This window comes from Suncus etruscus, chromosome 12 (assembly GCF_024139225.1).
Source record: "Suncus etruscus isolate mSunEtr1 chromosome 12, mSunEtr1.pri.cur, whole genome shotgun sequence".
NCBI classification, from domain to species: domain Eukaryota; kingdom Metazoa; phylum Chordata; class Mammalia; order Eulipotyphla; family Soricidae; genus Suncus; species Suncus etruscus.
Genome location: NC_064859.1, coordinates 89,637,853 through 89,659,880, shown reverse-complemented (window position 1 = coordinate 89,659,880; position 22,028 = coordinate 89,637,853). Strand labels below are relative to the sequence as shown.

General features: G+C 41.8%; 1 protein-coding gene across 1 annotated transcript in view; it reads right to left on the bottom strand.

Annotated features, from left to right (window-relative positions):
• Nucleotides 1-3,741: 3,741 nt before the first annotated feature.
• Nucleotides 3,742-22,028, bottom strand: part of NCOA1 (nuclear receptor coactivator 1) — a 131,042-nt gene continuing 112,755 nt past the window's right edge. The window contains exons 18-21 of the mRNA XM_049784504.1: nt 21,187-21,189; nt 20,795-20,978; nt 14,189-14,278; nt 3,742-6,185 (exon numbers count right to left, since the gene is read on the bottom strand). Coding sequence (XP_049640461.1) covers nt 6,015-6,185; nt 14,189-14,278; nt 20,795-20,978; nt 21,187-21,189 — 448 coding nt within the window. The 3' untranslated portion in view covers nt 3,742-6,014. The remainder of the gene's footprint in view (nt 6,186-14,188; nt 14,279-20,794; nt 20,979-21,186; nt 21,190-22,028) is intronic.

The window sequence follows — 22,028 nt, the reverse complement described above, 5'->3', positions numbered from 1 at the left end:
CTAGCCTTGGAAGGACCGCGGTTCGATCCCCCGGCGTCCCATATGGTCCCCCAAGCCAGGAGCAACTTCTGAGCACATAGCCAGGAGTAACCCCTGAGCGTTACCGGGTGTGGCCCAAAAACCAAAAAAAAAAAAAAAAAAAGTTTTGAATTACACAGTCCAGGATAGTGAACCCAGGATCTGCAATTAGAAGACCTTAGTTCCGGGCCCGGAGAGATAGCACAGCAGTGTTTGCCTTGCAAGCAGCCGATCCAGGACCAAAGGTGGTTGGTTCGAATCCCGGTGTCCCATATGGTCCCCCGTGCCTGCCAGGAGCTATTTCTGAGCAGACAGCCAGGAGTAACCCCTGAGCACTGCCGGGTGTGACCCAAAAAAAAAAAAAAAAAAAAAAAAAAAGAAGACCTTAGTTCCAAGTCTGAGTTCAGAGCCTTAAAAATAGATATCATTTTTTCAAGGTCCACAGAGGATTAAATAGGATTTCTAAAGCAACCTTGAATTTTTTAGAGCGGCAGAAATAGTTCACAGGGCTGAAGTGCAGGGTTTCTTCTGTTTTTGTGCCACACCCAGTGGTGCTCACAGGTTACTCCTGCCTCTGCACTCAGGAATCAATCCTGACAGTGCTCAGGGGGACCATATGGGATGTCTAGAGTTGAAACCAGGTGTGTGTATAAGGGAAGTGCCCTACCTGCAGTACTATTGTCCCAGCCCCAAGCACCAAATCAGAAAAAGCCTGTAAGTGCAACTGTGACCCAGGAAGAAATCTAAACAAGACAATCCCCCACAAGTTGGCTAATGTGCTGCCCTAATTTTAATCAACTGTTACTAATTGTCACAGTCCAATTGTGTGAATGGTAAGAAAGCCTAAACAGGATGAGTTATGGGAGAGACCTTAGTTATTGACCAGCACCATGTACAAATCCTGTTCCATGTTCCTCCCCAAGGAAAAGAAAGTGTGTGCGTGTCAAAGAATCTAAATCAGAGGTCTAGAACTGACTTATATCTGCAGTGTAGAAAGGTCGAGACTACTGGTCTGCTGCCATGTGGCCCAAAGCTGTCCACAGGGGTAAAATGGTTCAAGAAAGTTGGTAAACTTTCCAGTCCACCAGCTCACCCACTTCTACTAACATGTTTAAGAACTCTGGACCAATGGTTAATCTCCAAATCACCAGCTATCTGGGACCCCTTCCTGTCTCCAGGCCTGTACTCATGCTGTTCCTCAGGATTCTCCCCTGCCTCACGCAGCCACTTCCTCATCAGCCTCACTGCAAAGATTTCTCAAGAAAATCTGGGGTCTCCAAAGTCTGCCTTACAGAGCAACAAGTCTCCTTTGGCACTTCAGCCTACAGTGCTCCAATCTGTAAGGTCTCCTGTACAAACCTAAGCTCAAGGAAGGCAGGGCCTATATTGTTCTGGATCTTTCCAGACACCACTGCCTCGGATAAAGACAAGGAAATGTGCTGAATGTGTGAAGAAGGCCAGAGCTTTTAGTTTTTTAAGAGCTCTGGGGGTAATGAGAGTAAAATATCTACAGGAAGCTAATTTAGCCCTTGGCAGAAAAGGTCCTGAATGGAGGAATGCTTCTTTGCATTTTCTCCAATAAAAAGAATTTATGAGTTTAATTAAAACATCAAAATCGGGCCGGGTAGGTGGCGCTGGAGGTAAGGTGTCTGCCTTGCAAGCGCTAGCCAAGGAAGGACCGCGGTTCGATCCCCCGGCGTCCCATATGGTCCCCCCAAGCCAGGGGCGATTTCTGAGCACATAGCCAGGAGTAACCCCTGAGCGTCAAATGGGTGTGGCCCAAAAACCAAAAACCAAAAAAAAAAAAAAAAAAAAAAAAAAAAAAAAAAAAAAAACATCAAAATCATTTTCAGAGGTATAGGACAATGCTTGCTCTGAATGACTTGATTCCAGTAAAGCTGCTCTTCTGGGAAGAGCTGTAATACCCACATGGAGAGCAAAACAGACTCCTCTGCTTCCAGATAACTTGTCCTTGCTTTCTTTTTATTGTAGCTTGGGAGACACTTCAGAGGAAGCATAATTTAGGTCAAAACTATAAAGAAGATGAAGTTTCTCTCACCTTCTTCCTCCAGTCTCTATCTAATGACTTTCCAACCCCCTACTTTAGGGGGAATTTAAATCAATGCTGGCATCATCTAAGACAAGTATATTTAAGGAAAAAAGGTTTTGTGTGCCCCCCCTTCTTTCAAAGTGTGACCTCAGGCAACAACTACCAATCTGTGTATCTACATATTCTAGTTGGATTGGGTTAAAATCCCTCCCTATAGTGTAACATTTACTTGCCATCTTACCCTGGAATTACTTGGTTACATTTTAGTGGATTTGGGGTTCTCTAAATATACAACAAAGAAATAGGGCCTAAATTTGATTACATGAATTGCTAAATTCTTAGTTTTTTGTTATTTTATTTTGGGGGGATCACTCCTGGCAGGCTCAGGGGAACATATGGGATGCTGGGATTTGAACCACCGTCCTTCTGCGTCTAAGGCAAATGCTCCATTGCTGTGCTATCTCTCCAGCCCCATGAATTGCTAAATTGAAGGAGAACCTTCCATTAAGATTTAACACATAAGGGCCTGGAGTGATAGCCCAACGGGTATGGCAGTTGCCTTGTATGTGGCAACCCAAATTCGATCCCCAGCATGCCATATGGTCCCCCAAGGCTGCCAGGAGTGATTCCTGAGTGCAGAGCCAGGAGTAACCCCTGAGCACCCTAAAATGTTAAACAAAAAAATTTTAACACATAATTTATGAATGAATAAATATTAGTATACAAAACCCAATGACAGACAGAACCTATCTTATGTAGTGCTATGTTTGTGCTGTCTAAAGCAGATTTCCTGAATCAGAAAACAGCAAGATGTATGTAGTGCTGTCTAAAACAGATTTCCTGGGTCAGAAAAGAGCAAGACAAGAGCAACAAATATTAGATAAATAGTTAAAGTTAAAAGTTTGTTCAGGGGCCGGGCGGTGGCGCTCGAGGTAAGGTGCCTGCCTTACCTGCGCTAGCCTAGGAGACGGACCGCGGTTCGATCCCCCGGCGTCCCATATGGTCCCCCAAGCCAGGAGCGACTTCTGAGCGCATAGCCAGGAGTAACCCCTGAGCGTCACCGGGTGTGGCCCAAAAACCAAAAAAAAAAAAAAAAAAAAAAGTTTGTTCAAGGCCCAATTTAGTTTAGTTTTTTTTTTTTATTTAAATTTTTGGGCTCCACCCAGAAGTGCTCAGTAGTTACTCTTGGCTTTGTGTTCAGGATTGACTTCTGGTTGGCTTGAGGGACCATATGGGATGCTAGGAATTGTATCTGGGTCAGCCACATGAAAGGCAAGAACTTTACCAATTGTTCTCTCACTCAGGCCCCACAGACGTACTTTGACTTTACTTAGATTTCAAATTTCATTGGGTTGTTCATATGCTGAACTATGTTCTCCACTGCTTCCTAACTATGGTTCCCTCTGACCTTCTTTCCTGTTTACTCCCTAACCTATTGACTGGGCCCTTCATCTTCTGCCTTGACTACTCGTTTTACAAATATTCCTACTTGAAATATACTAGGGGTCCAACTGGGGCCATATGGTGCCCCTGATGGGGAACTGGGCTGTTTGAGAGGACCTTTGGTTCCAGGGATCCTTTCTGCTACTATCTTTTAACTGCTCGTTAATTGTTATGGGCTGTGGTAATAACTGTAGGTTTCATTTCTTTCCTGTAAATGAAGAGACAACCCATGAGGTTGTTAACAAATTCTATTCAGAAGCTGGAAAAGTGAATTTCCTGTATTGACAGGAATTACATAGAAGCAAGCAATTTTATTTTCCTCAAATGTAGCAATAATTTTAATCTGTACATACATAAAACAAACAGTGCAATTATAAAACCTTGAAGGTGACATGCATACTTTTAAGGTGCAGTTGGGATGGGGGGGATGTTAGCATCTCCGAATTTTCCTTATCACTTTTTTCCTTTTTTAAATTTCTCTAGTTCATTTTTGCAAAAGCAGTGAGTCAGGAAACTTCATCTGGAATGCAGAAGTTAAAAGTGGACTTCCTGAAGTCTGCACAACCAATCACAAACAAAGCAGAAATAACCTCCTAGAGCAGTTTGGCAGGGACTAGAGTAATATGGCTGGACTTTCAAGCTGGGAATGAATGAAACCAGGGATGCACTTTCTGAAAACTAAAAGAGATTATGTTTGTAACCAAGTGTCCTATTTCTTTTGCTACCCACACAAGCCCTTCCACCCGTCTTTGTATTTGGAATAGTTTCTGAATAGATGCTGTTCAACGGAGTTATGTGCCGCTCCGTTATTATTATCAGGGGTGTGCTGAGATGCGGAAAGGAGCTGGGGAAATGGCTTCTTCCTCGATGTCGGAGTCCAGTTTTCTCTTCCATCGTTGTGTGTTCAGTTTTTATGGCCTTTCTCTGCCACAGAGGCAGAGGGAGCTGGTGCACAATGTCAGATGCTGTCATCAGTCACCAGTCCGGGGATGCAGGTAAAGGCGAGAGATGGGGAATTACCTTTGCTTCTTCCATAATACCTTTACCTTTCCTGGTATTATAGTTCTCCTGGCCTTGTAGTGGACATTCTAGAAGTAGAAAGGCTGTTCGTTGTGTTCGTTGGGTCCTCGACTCAGAGGCCAGGATGAGACCAGAGGTGGCAGAGTAATAGATACAAAGGCAAAACGTGGTACCAATTAGCCTCAGCGCAGGAAGGAGAAATTTGTGTTTGCACTGATGAAAACTCAAATTCCCAAAGTTAATTAAGAAGGAAGATTTTCTTTGAGTACTACTTTTTCTTGGTATATGAGTAGCCGGGCGCTTCTGGTGAGCACACCTGCTGCTCAGTGGAGAGCTGACTGAGGGTCTGGCTCCAGCTCACCCAGAGTGGCTCTTTCTGGCAGTGGCATTTTGATTTGACCCCAAAGTAAATCAGTAACATGGTGTCACAGTTATTAAAACAATGAAGCAGTAATAGCCAAATATAACTGCAATTCAATCAATGCTACAGTTCACACACATATTCTTAAAAAATCAAGAGTATGATCATAAAACCATAAAATTAAACAGAAAGAAATCAACTACAGTAAATCAAATATATTTACAGTGAGATTAAAGGGGAAAGTAAGATACTCGGATCATAAATTTAATTTTATTTTAAATAACTTTATCTACCTCAGCCATTAATACAAGAGAAGCAGAAAGAACAACTGTTTTGTTTTCCAGATTTAATCAGAAAATTGTCTCTACAATAATTGACAGAACTTGCTTTTTGTCCTTCTTCACCCATCACATCAACTTTATTGCATTTTCCCCCAAGCTGCATTTTTGGATTCTTCTATGAATATACTCATTTTGTCCTCATTCCTGGAGGCATCTTGGTTTAAGTCCATCTTTAAAAAAAAAAAAAAAAAAAAAAAAAAGGGCTACATATGTGGAGGCAAAATATTGTCTTGGAGCTGACAGTTACAGAGTTGCTAGAAGAAGCTGATTGTCCACACGGGCTGCTTGGGGTCGGAGGAGAGGGCGCAGGTTCGATTCCGAGTGGTTGGACAGCCTGGTGCATGTGCACAGGCAGAGCTCACAGCCCTGCTTCTTGGGCAGCAGACTGCCAGGAGGAGATGGGACTTCATCCTGCCCTTAATATTGGTCCATAGAGCTCTCCTCCCAAAGCCTTCATCCAGATGAGAAGCCAATGACTGATTATAAAAATAAGAATAATTAAATTTGGCTCAAGAAATAGATTGTCCAACTGTTCTGCCTTGTTATTTTCCTTGAATATCCAAGGCCTTTTTACAAAGAAACAAAAACATCTCTCAATCTCCCAACAAAAGTGAATTTCTTTTCTTTTCCTCTTTTTTTTTCTTTTCTTTATTTTTGCTCCAAATGCAACGATCTGAAGAATGGCTGCAGATTGAGATATCAAAAATCTCAGAAAAATATATAATATATTTGTATATCTCTGTATGTCTATTATTTAAATTTCACATTCCTTTAAAAGTGGTTATTCAGTCAGTAGCTGCTGAAGGAGGCTCTTCTGCTGGGCCTGGGGAGCCTGGGGTCCTGGAGTGGGTTTTTGAGTTCCCAGTGGACCAGGTTGGTTCAGGTAAGGGTCCCCTCCTACTAGATTCACTGTACACTGGACGTCAGCAAACACCTGAACCTGTTGCACCTGCTGGAACACAAACGAAAGATGTGTTTAGATAGAAGGGCCCGCCCCCCCGGCTTATGAGTGGGTACTGCTTGAAGTGGGAACTCACTAGAGCATTCCTCTAGTCTGTAGTCACCACAGAGAAGAGCTCTTCTGTCTTCTTGTCCTACAAAAAGAAAATCGCTGCACTCATTTTGCTCAGGGTTCTGGAAAGTTCACACTTTAAAATTAAAACCAAAAGTGGAATGGTCAGGCCTCCTATGGGGTTGCCATCAATAATGAAAGTGAGCATCACTGCTAACATGGCCAAGAGTGGGCCAAGCCTAGTTGCAGAGTTGGGGAGAGCCGTTGGTGGGTTTCAAAACTGTTATTTGAAAGAGTGGCTTAGAAGCAATCTATGAAATACTTTAGTTGGATTAAAAAAAAAAACAAAAACAACTTTTTGTTAGCAAATTACGGGCTTGAACACAGTATTAGCACAATAAAACTACCACAACTCAGTACAGAAAATCATCACCACTGAAGCTCCTGTCCAGGTCTGTGTGAATTCTAAATCTACTATGGCAAAACTCCTATAACAATGACTTTAAAATTATAGCAAAATATTAGGACAATTTTATATTTAACTTATTTTTCATGTTAAATAAACCACTTAACCAAAGAATTAAAAGTAACAATAAACTATTAGCTGAAAATAGTGTGAATTTTCTTTCCCTTTATCTACAGTTGGTACTAACATGTATATTTCTTTCTTTTTTTTTTTTTTTTTTTGTTTTTGTTTTTGGGTCACACCCGGCTTTGCTCAGGGGTTACTCCTGGCTATCTGCTCAGAAATAGCTCCTGGCAGGCATGGGGGACACCGGGATTCGAACCAACCACCTTTGGTCCTGGATCGGCTGCTTGCAAGGCAAACACCGCTGTGCTATCTCTCCGGGCCCCTAACATGTATATTTCTTAAGACTGTCTAAAACTGTATCTTCTACTAAAAAAAGTTTGCCAACTAGTCTTATTAAAAGAGCATCTGTAGGACTTTGAGTGAGGCCAATATCCCACTGGTGGATGTTCCAGACTAGAAGGGAGGCCCCTTGTCACAACACTCAAGTTCCTTCAGGAAGCATCTCAAGCTTTTGGCTCAATGTAGAAAGGTTCATGAATTATTTCAGGTAAACACTGCTTTCCTTTCCTTTTCATTTTTCTTTTTTTCTGGCTATTCATCACTCATAGATTTAGGCCACTAACATTCTCTCTCTCTCTCTCTTTTTTTTTTTTTTTTTGGGCCACACCCGGCGGCATTGCTCAGGGGTTACTCCTGGCTATCTGCTCAGAAATAGCTCCTGGCAGGCACGGGGGACCATATGGGACACCGGGATTCGAACCAACAACCTTTGGTCCTGCATCGGCTGCTTGCAAGGCAAACGCCGCTGTGCTATCTCTCCGGGCCCACATTCTCTTTTTTTTTATGAAAACTTTTCTATCAGCTTTCCTTGGCCAATTGTCAATCTTTGCCATCATCCAGCTGCTTTCTGGTTTCCTCAATCCAGCTCGAGCTCACTTGGCTTTCTTGTAGATGAGGCTGACCTGCTGAGCTTCCTTAGTGTCCAGTGAATTACTCTTGGGTTAAATCGGCTTTGTTTCCCTCTTCCTTATTCCTCTCCACTTCCTCCTTTTTCCCAGGGTCTCAAATTTTTCTCCTTTCCTGTATCTACTCCCTTTGGTTTTTTCCTTCTGGATTCTTCCTTGTGCATCTAAAATACACTATATCTCAGGGCTAGAGAGAGAGTACAGAGGCTAGGGTGCTTGCCTTGCATGCTTATGCCTGACCTTTTGTGGCCCCAAACAAAACAAAACAAAACAAAACCCAAATACACACTACCTTTGTCTCAATCTATACTCCAGCTGCTTCTGGGACTTCCCTGCACTTTGGCTGCCAGTAACTTTGTTCCTGCTCTCTTCCAGAGCTCCATACTGGGTTTCTAGACCTCTTCCTTTGCATCCATGTTCTCTCTCAGCCTCACCTTCTCAAAATTAAACTAGCCTCCAGTCTTTCTCTATTATCTCCTAGTTCTTTTTCCCTTCCTGTCCAATACATAGATCTATCTCTATAACCTCTACAGGGCAAATACAAAATCACTGGAGCAAAGAGATATTTCAGGATGGGTTACAATGGAACAGTTTTGTCACTGAAGAAAAAGGCATAGGTTTTTTTTTTTTTTTTTTTGCCATGCTCAGGACTAACTCTCATGGTGTTTAGGGGACAATATGGGCTGCTGGGGTTTGAATCTAGGTCAGTTATATGTAAGGAAAGTGCCCTAACTGATATTGTTCTAGCCCCAAACTATAGATTTAATTTTTAGGGGTTAGAGTACAGATTCTTCTCGCTTAACGACCAAGTTCCGTTTCAAAGATTTGGCCGTTAAGTGAGGAACTGCATGTACTGTATATAATAGTACAGTATATGCATAGTACTTGACAACACAGTATGCTGAATAAGTAAAATAATGAGAAAGATCAAACTGAAAACTTCCACTTGTTTTAATTTGCATAGGTTGTGTAATTTACACACAGTATACTGCAATGTATTACAGAACATAAAGTTAGTAAAGTAGGTACATTAAAGCACCAAAAACCACAGTACTGTACTGTAGAGTGTGCAAGATGGAAAAAGGATATTTAAAATTAAATAAGGTAAGTGCGAGCGGTCAATAAACAGGTAGGTCGTTAAGCGAGGAGTATCTGTATGCCTGGTGGTGCTGGGAGACTAGGTGATACTAAAGACTAAACCAGGGCTCCTGCGTGCAAAGTCTGGGTCCTGTCCTTTGAACCATTTCCCTGATACTACACTACAATGTTTTTAGACACTGTTGGGGCTGGAGAGATAGCATGGAGGTAGGGCGTTTGCCTTGTATGCAGAAGGACGATGGTTTGAATCCAGGCATCCCACATGGTCCCCTGAGCCTGCCAGGAGCGATTTCTGAGCGTAGAGCTGGGAATAACCTCTGGTGTGAACCCCCCCCCAAAAGCAGTAACACTTAATATAAAGTTTTATGCATATATATAAGTCTCAACACTTGATATGCAAGGGCAGAGCAAAAAATGTTTTTGTTTCCCCTAAGCTTAAAACTATTCTAAATAACTGGGGCTAGAGTGATAGCACATTGGATAAGCATTTGCCTTGAACATGGTCAATTCAGGTTTGATACCTGGCATCCCTAGAGCCTAACAGGAGCAATTTCTGAGTGCAAAGCCAGGAGTAATCACTGAGCACCACCAGGTGAGGGTGCCAAAAAACAAATAAAAATCTTGATAAGAACTGGGGATGAGGTTTGGTGATAAAGCTCAGGTATTACATGTGTATGGCCCTGTGATTGATCCCTGGCATTACAAAAACTAGAACCAAGAACATTTTTGATAAAAACTGAAGAAGCTTTTTTGCTTTGCTCTTCAAGCCCTTGAACATACCTGCTTTCCTGTCTCAGGTTTCTTTGCAAGGCTTATTTCCACTCTGGAAAATCCTATATTTCTTTTCAATATATATTTCCCCTCTTTATCTTTTCTCCTATCTTTCTCTTTTTTTTTTTGGGGCCACACCCGGCAGTGCTCAGGGGTTACTCCTGGCTGTCTGCTCAGAAATAGCTCCTGGCAGGCACGGGGGACCATATGGGACATCGGGATTCGAACCAACCACCTTTGGTCCTGGATCGGCTGCTTGCAAGGCAAACACCGCTGTGTTATCTCTCCGGGCCCTCATATCTTTCTCTTTAATTAATTAAAAATAATGTTTTTGCCACACCAAGTGGTGCTGAGGGCTTACTCTGGTTCTGTGCTTAGGAAATACTCCTGGTTAGCTCAGGGAATCATATGGGGTGCCAGGGATTAAACACAGGTTAGCTGAGAGCAAGGAAAGCTTCCTATCTGCTGTACTATTGCTCTGCCCCCTCCTCATAAGTAAATTTTATTCAACAAAAACTATCTTGCTTCACCAAAAAACACACAAAACAATCCACCCATTTTTTTGGTGATACCAGGCTCTGAACCTAGTTGCAATTATAAATGAGGTGTGCCACAGAAACAGTGAGCCATACCCTGAGCCTTACGAGATACTATTTTGATAACAAAATAAAAATTATTGGGGCTGGAGAGATAGCATGGAGGCAGGGCATTTGCCTTGCATGCAGAAGGACGGTGGTTCGAAACCTGGCATTCCATATGGTCCCCGAGCCTGCCAGGAGTGATTTCTGAGCCAGGAGTAGCCCCTGAGTGCTGCCGGGTGTGACCCAAAACAAACAAAAAAAAAAACAACAAACAAAAACAAATCAAAATTATTAAATCAAATTCTAAAGTCTACATTGTTACTTTGAGCTGCCACTTAAAAATGGGGTCCTTTACCACGGAGAATGACTCGGGTTGGACAGACTGGTATGCCTGGAACCCAGAGTCGATCTTATGCCAATAAACTTCTAGGATGAGGCCTTTTTGTAATCAGGTCAAGGATTTTTTTCCATTTTCCCCATTTTTCTGGACCTATGCAAACAACGGCGATTGCCACTAGCACACCTTTACTATATTTTTTTACTCTTATCCTTTAAGGAAAAAAACCCAACAATTTACTGAACTTACAAACAAATAACTATAGTAGAATGCCTGTCTCGAATACAGGCAGGGAATGGGAAGGAGAGAGGGGTAATGTTACACTGGTGAAGAGGGGTGTTCTGTTTATGACTGTAACCCAACTATGAACATGTTTCTTAAATAAAAAATATATTTAAAAAATGGGGTCCCTTAACTCGTTCCCACTATTGAGTTGCTAGAGGAGGGTTTGAAAGGGAAGGTGTCAGAGTTCTTAGGGAAGGGAAGTGGGTACACTGGTGATGGGTGTGTTGTTGGAATTATGTATATTAGAAACCATCATTAACAAATAATACTGTAAGTTATTGAAGCTTAATAAAAAACATTTTTGAAAAATGAGGTGCCTGGGCCAGAGTGATAGGACAAGAGATAGGACACTTGCCTTGATCCAAGTTCATTCTCTGGCATCCCATATGATCCTCCAACCCTCACCAGGAGTAACCCGAGCAGTGCCAGGTATGACCCCCCCACCAAAATAAAAGAAGGAAAAAAAAAAACCAAGATGCCTTTGTGTGAAAAGAGACAGCTCATTAGGCTGGAGTGTATGCCTGGCATGTATTAAGTTCCATCCCTGGAACCAAATGACCCTCAGAGCGTGTACCTGAGCATTACTACATATAATGCCCAAACAAACAAAAACCCAAAAATCTGGGGTGCCTTAGACCAGACCAATGGCCTCTCATCACATATAGGCAAAGCAAGATACAAGCAAATATTAAGATTTTCCAGGTGAGAACAAAGAGTAGTTTTTGCTTTTTGAGTGTCTGGGATCAATCTCAGAGCCTCACACAGGGAAGAAATGTGTTCTACCGCTCAGTTATATCCATGCCTTGGACAGTTTTCACTTTGACTTCAATACTTTCCCAGGGCTCAGAAACTTTAAGAAATGTGGTTATTTCACTCGGCCTCATTCATTAGGCTCTCACTCTAGGCTGTGCAAGTATGAACTTTCAAACTCTCTTGGTGAAGGAATATTTCATTTTCTCTACTTCGAGATCCTTTCTTCCTTCCCTGGATCCAATGCTGTCTCTATGAACCACGGCTGCAGCTCCTAACCATCTTTTGGTCTGGCTGGCCAGTTTTCCTCCTTTCCACGCTTCCCCTGCAGGCTTACTTAGGTCTTTTTATCACACTTTCAAAGTTCCTAGGTAGAAAGTATCCCCAATATACTTTTCCAAGTTCAATCCTTGTGAATTCTTTTTTTTTTTTGGGGGGGGGGAAGAGTATGGGTCATAACCAGCATTGCTCAGGGGTTACTCTTGGCTCTGTGCTCAGAAATCACTCCTGGCAGGCTTGGGGACCATATGGGATGTGGAAATTTGAACCACCATCTGTCCAGGATTGACTGTATGCACAGCAAATGCCCCATTGCTGTGCTATCGCTCTGGCCTCTCTGTGAAATTTTTTTTTGTGTGTTTTGGTTTGGTTTCTGGGTCACACCCGGCAGTGCTCAGGGGCTACTCCTGGCTCTATGCTCAGAAATCGCTCCTGGCAGGCTCAGGGAACTATATGGGATTCCAGGATGAGAACCACTGTCCTTCTGCATGCAAGGCAAACACCCTACCTCCATGCTATCTCTTCGGCCCCCTCTCTGTGAATTCTTAGTACAGTCTAACTTTCCATGGATTTGGTTTTCCAGGCTTCTACTACAAGTAAAGGGGGTTTCCATGTCTGTGCTTGCTCTGTGCATGCATACCTCTAATATCAGAATCGCAAATTTTCCTGGGGCCGGAGAGATAGCATGAAGGTAAGGCATTTGCCTTGCATGCAGAAGGATGGTGGTTCGTATCCCGGCATCCCAAATGGTCCCCTGAGCCTGCCAGGAGTGATTTCTGAGCATAGAGCCAGGAGTAACCCCTGAGCACTGCCAGGTGTGACCCAAAAACCAAAAAAAAAAAAAAAAAAAAAAAAAAAAAAAAAAAAAAAACCAACCAACCAAACAAAAAAAGAATCCCAAATTTTTTTTTGCCTCTCCCCACTTCTTGGCACTTCCAAATGCCACCACCCCTTTCTCATTCACACTACCTTGCTTATTGTTCTTTGAAGCCCAGTCCTGCTCTCTATCGCCCATCTTCTTTTTTTTTTTTTTGGGCCACACCCTGTGCCGCTCAGGGGTTACTCCTGGCTATGCGCTCAGAAGTTGCTCCTGGCTTCTTGGGGGACCATATGGGACACCGGGGGATCGAACCGAGGTCCGTCCTAGGCTAGCGCAGGCAAGGCAGGCACCTTACCTCCAGCGCCACCGCCCGGCCCCTTATCGCCCATCTTCTGACTACTCAGCAATTACTGGGCTGCACTTGACAGTGCTCAGGGAGCAATTATTCTTGACTTTTAAGTACTTGGAACAATATGTGTAGGATAATGTATAGGTTTATCTGTTGCTAGGTCCTAAGGAGGATGGTAGAAAGAGCCTAACATTGATGTTGAAAGACTTATATGTCAGTCTCAGCTCTGTCACTTTAGAGGTCTAAAAACTATGCAGGTAGTTTAATCTCCTCAGGTTCAGTTTCTTACCTGTGGAAAGAAAAATGTATACAACTACCAGTTTCTATTGTGTGAGGGAGACCTAAGTGAGATAAAACAGGTCATATAGGACATATAGGACAGGTCACACAGAGCAGCCTAGCACAGCACTGGCAAAGTCTTAAGCATTTCACAAATAGAGCTTCCTTTCCTCATTTCCTCCCGGTTCCTCTCTCTCAAGTTTCTGTCTTGAATTTAGCAAAATGTCTGTAGTAAATGATGTTTATTAAGATACTAAAGACTAAATCAGAGCCAAATAGCACAAGTGTTAAGGTGCTTGCCTTGCATTCGGCCAAGGCTAATTAAATCTCCAGCACCACAGGGTCCTGCAGTGCCATATGGGAAAAAAGAGTAGAGTAGTCCTGGAGCACTGCCAGGAGTGCCCCAGCAAAAAAATGAGAACAAACCAGTTATTGAAGTGGATTCAAACCTCCAGACTGTCTAAATCCAGATGCATGTAGGTATCACAGACATTTGGTATCTGTATTGTGGAGCACAGAGTAGGTGTTTGGCTCAGTGTGAACTGATAGGATTTTCAGGTACACTGATCATAGGTGAGTTTAAATTCTGTATGTGTTTATGACTAGTGGCCACTAAACCTGATCTCTTTAGCCCGTTTGAACCCTGGGCTCAACCTTCTTGATATGACTTCATTTCACCCCTCAACAGCCCTACAATAAGTAATATTGTTAGTTCTGTTGGTTATACAGCAGCTTGGGGAAGTTCCCTGACATGCTCAGGATGCCACAGTTAGAGAGTGGAAGGACTCACACCTGGGCCTGATTCCCAAGGTCAGGTTTCTTGAAAGCATCATTCCATAGAGTCCTTTGCATCTACAAGCATCTGAGAACTCTGATCTTAAGACTGTTATTACTGACCTGGGTTCCGTCTGCTTCTGTTTTGAGAAGGTCCGTGGATGAGAGCTGGTTGCAATATAGGCCGGCGTGTCTCAGTGTTGGGTCATTTATCTATGAATGGTAAGTATAAGAGAGAATTACAAGCTAGCCGTTTAAACGGAAGATGTATTTCTTCAATAAAAAACCATCTCAGCAATCTGCAGAAAAAGCAAAAGAAGGGTAACAGAAGTGAAGAGCACGGCAGTTCACTGTGAAGGGCTGGCAGTGAAGACAGTGACTTCCTCATGGGCGTGTCAGCAGTGTGAGAACTGCTGTGGGCCATAGATCTTGTTTCTTCATCTGGGTGCTCGCTGCAAAAGTGTGCAGTTTGTGAAAGTCCACTGAGATGCATATCCTTTGTATTAGAATATATGAACAATATAGAAAAGGCAATAAGAACACAATATATGCAAAAAGAGTTAATTAGTAAAAGCCCATTGCTTTTGGTCAAGATCCAATAACTGGAATCAGATTATCCTTTGCCTAAATTAACAGAAAAATTGGACAAATATGAGGTCTTCAAGGCACTAGACAAAACGTAGAGGTATATGAAAATGGAAAAAGGGGTTGGAAGGGAGCATAAAGGGCTGGAGCAGGAACACCAAATAAAGGCCTGGGGCTCAGGACAGCCATGCACTGGTCCTGGGCATGGTTCCTGACACCACACAGCCTCCAGAGCACCACTGAGTGAAGCCCTGGCAGCTCCTAGCACTGCTGGGGAGTCCCCACTACCCCAAAGCAAAATTGTAGGAGAACACTGAGTAGAGACCTGGGCTACCTGGGCCCACTGCCTGGAAAGAATTTTTTCAGGCTGCAGCAAGGGATATGAAGTCCAAGCAGAGTCTGACAGGTTCCTGGAGGTAAGACGGTAAGCTAAAAGTCTGAGATGGCCAATGCTACTGGACTTCACATGCAGAATAACAGAGGATAGACAGCACAGAGAGAAAGCTCTGGAGTAGTGCAGAAGGTCTTCTCCAGTGTGTAGGTTAGCAATCACCAGCCACAGGCTGTTAGGGAGTTGTTTAAAACAGAGGTCATAGTCACCAGAAAAAAATGTATGTGGAATAACTCCCAAACATCACACTGAGCAAGTTACACAGTGGTCCTTGCAGCCAGATGGAAATGGTGATGTGGTACTATCAGTGAACAGGGAATAGGCGGGGAAATCTCCAGGAGAGCAGAAGCAGCATTAGTCCCAGCAGAATATAGCTCTGATGTCATTTCTAGAACAAAGTTCAAAACATTCATGGGGTGTAAAGAGATAAAATTCTCATGCTTGTCCTCTAATAAAAAATAACCAGGCATATAAATTAGCAGAAAAATATGATTCCTAACAAAAAGTCAATTCATGGGGCCAACCGTAGAATGGTGTAGATGATAGATTTGATAACGCAAGAATCAGGAGATGGTTATTCCACTGAGTGAATTCTGTATGTTCAAGACAGAGGGCAGATAGGCTAGAAAGAAATAAGGAAGATATAAAAAAGGTCTTAATCTAACCTCTGGATATAAAAATAGCAATAACTAAGATAAAATGTAATGAATAAAAATTAATGAGTGACTTGTCTGAAACTATAGCAATAAAACTATTCAAAAATGATAAGCACTGGGAGAAAAGTAATTGACTCTTCACCCTTGTCCCCACAAGAACCTCTAAACTACAGAGAGGGGCTGAAGTGATAGCACAGTGGTAGGGATTTTGCCTTGCAGGTGGCCAAACCTGGGTTTGATTCTTTATTACCAAGGCTTCCAGATGTAATTTCTGAGTGCAGAGCCAGGAGTAGTAAAGCCTGAGTGCTACCAGGCATAACCCAAAAACTAAAACTAAACAAACAAAAAGAAACCCAAAAACAGAATCAGTGATTTGTGAGACAACTTGATCTTCACAGATTGGGATATCTAACAGGGGAGGAGAGAGGTAACAGAAAATATTTAATGAAGAAACAGACAGTACTTCTCAAGTTTGATAAAATTATAACCCCACAAAAAAGTTATAAGAATCACAAAGAAAAAAATCACATTTATAAATATTAAAATCATATGACTTAAATGACTTAAAAAGCAGGTGGGAGAAATCAATATTAAAGAAAAATATTAAAATGACAGCATATATTACATTAGAATTCTGAGGTAGAGGTAGAACAGCAACTTTAAATCCTGAGATAAAATTGTCAACCTAGAGAAAAGAACTTTCAAAGATCAAGGTGAAACAAAGACATATTCAGACACATTCAGGAAAGAAAATGATGCTAGACAAAAATTTGGACCTAAAGAAAAGGATCTATAGAGTATGACAGATTTACTTGTTTTGGTTTTGGGGCCACACTTAGCTGTATTAAGGACGTAATACAGTCCTGAGTGGCTACACACTCAGGAATTACTCCTAGTAAGCTTGGGGGTGCTGGAGATCAAATCTGATATGCACACTGTATGTACTATTGCTCTGGTCACTAGATTTACATTTAAGAAAGAGAAAGTAATAGGGGTTTCGAGAGAAAGCAAAGAGGTCAAGGAAATTGCTTTGGTCATGGTTGACTCTACCTCAATCCCTAGTTCCCTAAAAATGGCCAGGAGTAAGCCCTGAGTATTACTGGTGTGACCCCCCATCAAAAAAAAAAAAAAAAAAAAAAAGACCGAGGAGATAGCTTAACTAATACATTATGAAACTTATAACATGCAAACATAATAGTACAAGAGAAATCAAAAGAAACTGCTCTAAGATTCTTATATATGAGATGACAGAATTTCACTTGAAGGAGGTTTTAAAAATAAATACTTCAGGTGCGGGAGCAATAGCAAAGTGGTAGGGCATTTGCCTTGCTTGCTGTTGACCAGAGACAGACCTGGGTTTGATCTCTGGTATCCTATATAGTCCACCAAGCCTGCCAGGAGCGATTTCTGAGCACAGAACCAGGAGTAATCCCTGAGAGCTGCCAGATGTGGTTCCAAAACAAACAAAAAAAACAAACAAACAAAAATACTATAATTTTAAAGAAATCATTCAACTGACAAAATTACATATAGCTAGTAAGTCAACAAAGGATATAAAATAAATGAAATTATCTAATTAAATTAAAAAGGGAAAGCAAAACTATAAAAATGAGATCATAAATTTTTTGTTTTATTTTGTTTATGGGTCACACCCGGCAGCGCTCAGGGGTTTACTCCTGGCTCTACGCTCAGCAATCGCTCCTGGTAGGCTTGGGGGACCATATGAGATGCTGGAATTCAAACCACTGTCCTGCGTCTAAGGCAAACAGCCTACTGCTGTGCTATCTCTCTGGACCCCAAGATCATAGATTTTATGTCAACCATATAAAAGTTGCATTAAATGGATGGAAATGATCTAAGGTCAGAGAGATAGTGTAGGGGTAAGGCACCTGTCTTGCACATGGCCCACCTGGGTTTGGATCCCTGATACAGAGGGAGATGGTCCCTGAGCCATGCCAGGAGTCATCCCTGAGCATGGAGCCAGAAGTCAGTCCCAAACATAGCTGGATGTGATACCTCCCCCAAAATCTAAGTGAGCTAACCATGATAGAGGAAGTAGGGGTCCCTTACAAGTAGTCATCAGGGGGCTCAGGAGCCACTTGGCCAACCACACCTGAAATTCAGTGCCAGGGTCTCAGGACGTGACTGCTTGGGCCCTGTGCTGTTGGGGACCACCATGGTCACCCGTAGTGATGCCTGAGGACCTTTAAGACCATACCTTGCTCTCCCTGGGACTTATTCTTTGCTCTGTGCTCTGGGTTGGGCACAGGCCTTATACTAATAACCCTTATACTGTCTCCTTAGCCCTAATCATTCATTCTGAAATACACAAACAGGTGGCAGAGCAATGGCACAGTGGGTAGGGCATTTGCCTTGCAGCTAACCCGAGTTAGATTCACATTACCCCATATGGTCCTGTAAGCTTCCCAGGAGCAATTTCTGAGCACAGAGCAAGGAGTAACAGCCAAGAGTAACCCTAAGCACCATCAGGTGTAGTCCCCAAACAAACAAAAATCCCCAACCCACAGGCATACTTTTGTTTCATTTGTTTTAGGGCCACATTTGGCAGTTCTTGGAACTTATTCCTGGCTCTATGTACAGGGATCAATCTTGACAGTGCTCGAGGATTAGGTGCTGAGAATTGAATCTGATCTCTCTCTGCCCTCTCCAGTCAGTGATTTTTTTCTTTTCTTTTGGCCACACCGGTTGACACTCAGGGATTACTCCTGCCTATGCACTCAGAAATTGCTCCTGTCTTGGGGGGGCTATATGGGACACCAGGGGATCGAACTGCAGTCCATCCTAGGCTAGCACTTTGCAAGGCAGACACCTACCTCTAGTGCCACTGCTTCGGCCCTCCAGTCACTGATTTATAAGCAACAATTAAAAAGGCAGATATTTTTGAATTTCAAAAAATAAATAAAAACAAGTTAATCAGTATTTATACATTTTTAGTCTTTCTATAAACTATGGCTGCTTAGTAGTGCTTAGTGACCAGAGTCTAGCTTGTGGTTGCCTATAATGAGATAGTAACTACAGAGAGTTATTCTGATGGTATCTTAAATATTACTTTGAATCTAGTCATTCTCTTTATAAATTCTTCAGGGGATCCAGGATGTGCTCTAATCACATATATGGCCACAAGACCTTATGGCAATGTAACCACACACAGTCTGCTTGACATATAAGGTACTATATATATATTCTGTTTGTTTATTTTTTTGGGTCACACCTGGCAGCGCTCAAGGGTTACCTGGCTCTATGCTCAGAAATCACTCCTGGCAGGCTCGGGGAACCATATGAAATGCCGGGATTTGAACCACCATCCTTCTGCATGCAAGGCAATCACCAACCTCCATGTTATCTCTCCAGCCCCCAAGGTACCATATTTTTTTTTTATATTTTATTTAAACACCTTGATTACATACATGATTGTGTTTGGGTTTCAGTCATGTAAAGAACACCACCCATCACCAGTGCAACGTTCCCATCACCAATGTCCCAAATCTCCCTCCTCCCCACCCGACCCCCGCCTGGACTCTAGACAGGCTTTCCATTTCCCTCATACATTCTCATTATTAGGACAGTTCAAAATGTAGTTATTTCTCTAACTAAACTCATCACTCTTTGTGGTGAGCTTCCTGAGGTGAGCTGTAACTTCCAGCTCTTTTCTCTTTTGTGTCTGAAAATTATTATTGCAAGAATGTCTTTCATTTTTCTTAAAACCCAGAGATGAGTGAGACCATTCTGTGTTTTTCTCTCTCTCTGACTTATTTCACTCAGCATAATAGATTCCGTGTACATCCATGTATAGGAAAATTTCATGACTTCATCTCTCCTGCAGCTGCATAATATTCCATAGTGTATATGTACCAGTTTCTTTAGCCATTCGTCTGTTGAAGGGCATCTTGGTTGTTTCCAGAGTCTTGCTATGGTAAATAGCAAGGCACCATATTTTTTGTACCATAAGACGCACCCCCAACCCCAAATCTTCAAAAGTATGTTTTATGGATCAAATGCTGCGTGGAACTGAAAAGCCTGAGTGCAAGAGAGGGAATCATCTAAAAATTATGTACGTCTTATGTTGCATCTCTGAGTGAAAAATACAGTAAATATCCTTTTGTATTTGTTAGGCTTTTCAACCTCTATTCCTGACTTGATCATGTTATGCTATGATATAACCATTCTTAAATGTCTTCTCTACACTCTTTCTTAGGTAAAATATCCATGAAGCCTTTCTTGATCTGATCTCCTTCCTCTTAAATCTTAGTTGTGTAGCCCCTTATATGAGATAAATGTGTATGTTCACCAGTAGTTTTTATATTATTCAATCCTTTGTTCACACTCCAACTCGTTTGTATGCGTCTCTGACAGAGATTATCTTTGTACACAATAAATACTGAATAAATGTTTGTTGACTTGAGAAAAATGAAGAAAATATGTTTAGAACATAAAGAAATATGTTGAAGCCAAGATAGCATACATATCCTTTATAATAAACTCACAATATGAAATTTTAGAAAACAATGGGCAATTTCCCATTGTATGTCTTTTTTTTTTTTTTTTTTTGGTTTTTGGGCCACACCCGTTTGACGCTTAGGGGTTACTCCTGGCTATGTGCTCAGAAATTGCCCCTGGCTTGGGGGGATCATATGGGACGCCGGGGAACCGCGGTCCTGATCCTTGGCTAGCACTTGCAAGGCAGACACCTTACCTCTAGCGCCACCTTCCCAGCTGTATGTCTTAAGGGATAGTAACTATCAAAAGTAATGGGACAGAGCCAGAGCACTAGTACAAGGGGAAGGGCGTTTGCCTTACACACAGCCAACCCAGGTTCGATCCTGGCATCCCATATTTTTCCTATGCACTGTCAGGAGTAATTCCTGAGGGCCAGGTCAGGAATATCCCTTGAGCACCACCATGTGTGGCCCTAAACTAAAACAAAAACAAAAACAAAAAATAGGAAAGAAGAAAGTGTGTCCATTTTAGACTAGTAACTGTTCAAATATATAATTTCCCTTGGAATACTGAACTGTGAAATGATATGATATGGTATGGTGTGGTGTGTGCACCAGGTGTGCCAACTGTACCACTTACCTGTTCAGGACATACAGCGTTCATTCCTGGCATCTGCAAAGAGCTCATCTGCATCTGGCCCATCATTGGGTTCATATTCTGAACATTTGTGTTTCCGCCTGCCATGGACACGGTGATGCTCATATTATTGTATACTCCCGATTGTGCAGGCGTGGGCTGGTTCTGGACAGCTTGACTGAACACACTGTTAACTCAAAAACAATGCAAATTACATCCACTGTTCATGAACTTTTGGGGTTAATGTAAATTTGATCTGTTTCTTAATTATTACATAAAATTCCAAGAAAGCATTTTATATCCTTAAGTCTGGGTCTTATTATAAAACATAAGTATACCAGATTTATGTATTTGAGTATAATCCAGATAAACTGCAATTGACCTAAAGTGTTTACTTGCTAAAAATGTTAATTTTAAGTTAAAATTATCTGAACTATTATAGAAATTTCTTGTAAATGTTGTAGTAAACTGGTTTAATTATTAAACCATTACACATTTACTACATTGATTTATCTAACTTAAAAGAATCAAATTTATTTAATTAATTTTGGGACTAAAGGTACCTTGTTCTATTGATTCCTTGTCTCTAGTAATAAATAACATATAGTATGCTAGTTGTAAGCAAATAGCTGATAAAAGGATGAATTATGGACATGGGTAATTATTTAATACTGAAAACTGATCAGGTTCAGATCTTTTTATTTTATAATTTTTATGAATCACATTAGAGATCTCTAAAGCTTATTTGGCTCACTGCACCCTACCCTCCTCAGGAAAAAATTTTTTTCCATATTTCCACCTTTTTTCAATCAAGAAAGCATCTCAAATTATACTTAGTTTTTATTATTCTTTCAGATCATCCAGTTGGTAGAATCAAGATTATTACTGTCCTCCCTGCCCTCTCCCTACTCCATTGTGGTATTATCCACTTTGGAAATTACTGATATACGCCAGTGTTGTTCTCTATTTTAGTTTTTGAGTCACACCAGGCAATACTCAAGGCATACTTCTGATGGGAGTAATGGCTCAGGGAACCATCTGGGGTGCCAGGGATTAAAACCTGGTTGGTCACATGCAAGATAGGTGCTCTGCTGTCTGTACTATTTCTCTAGCCCTACCCCAGTATTTTGATATATAGTTTAAAGTTCATCTGTATGAGAATGAGTTAAAATGAATGTTATTAGACTTTAACCAGCCTCAGTGAATAAAATTTTGGCAGGATGGAAATGGAAAGCAG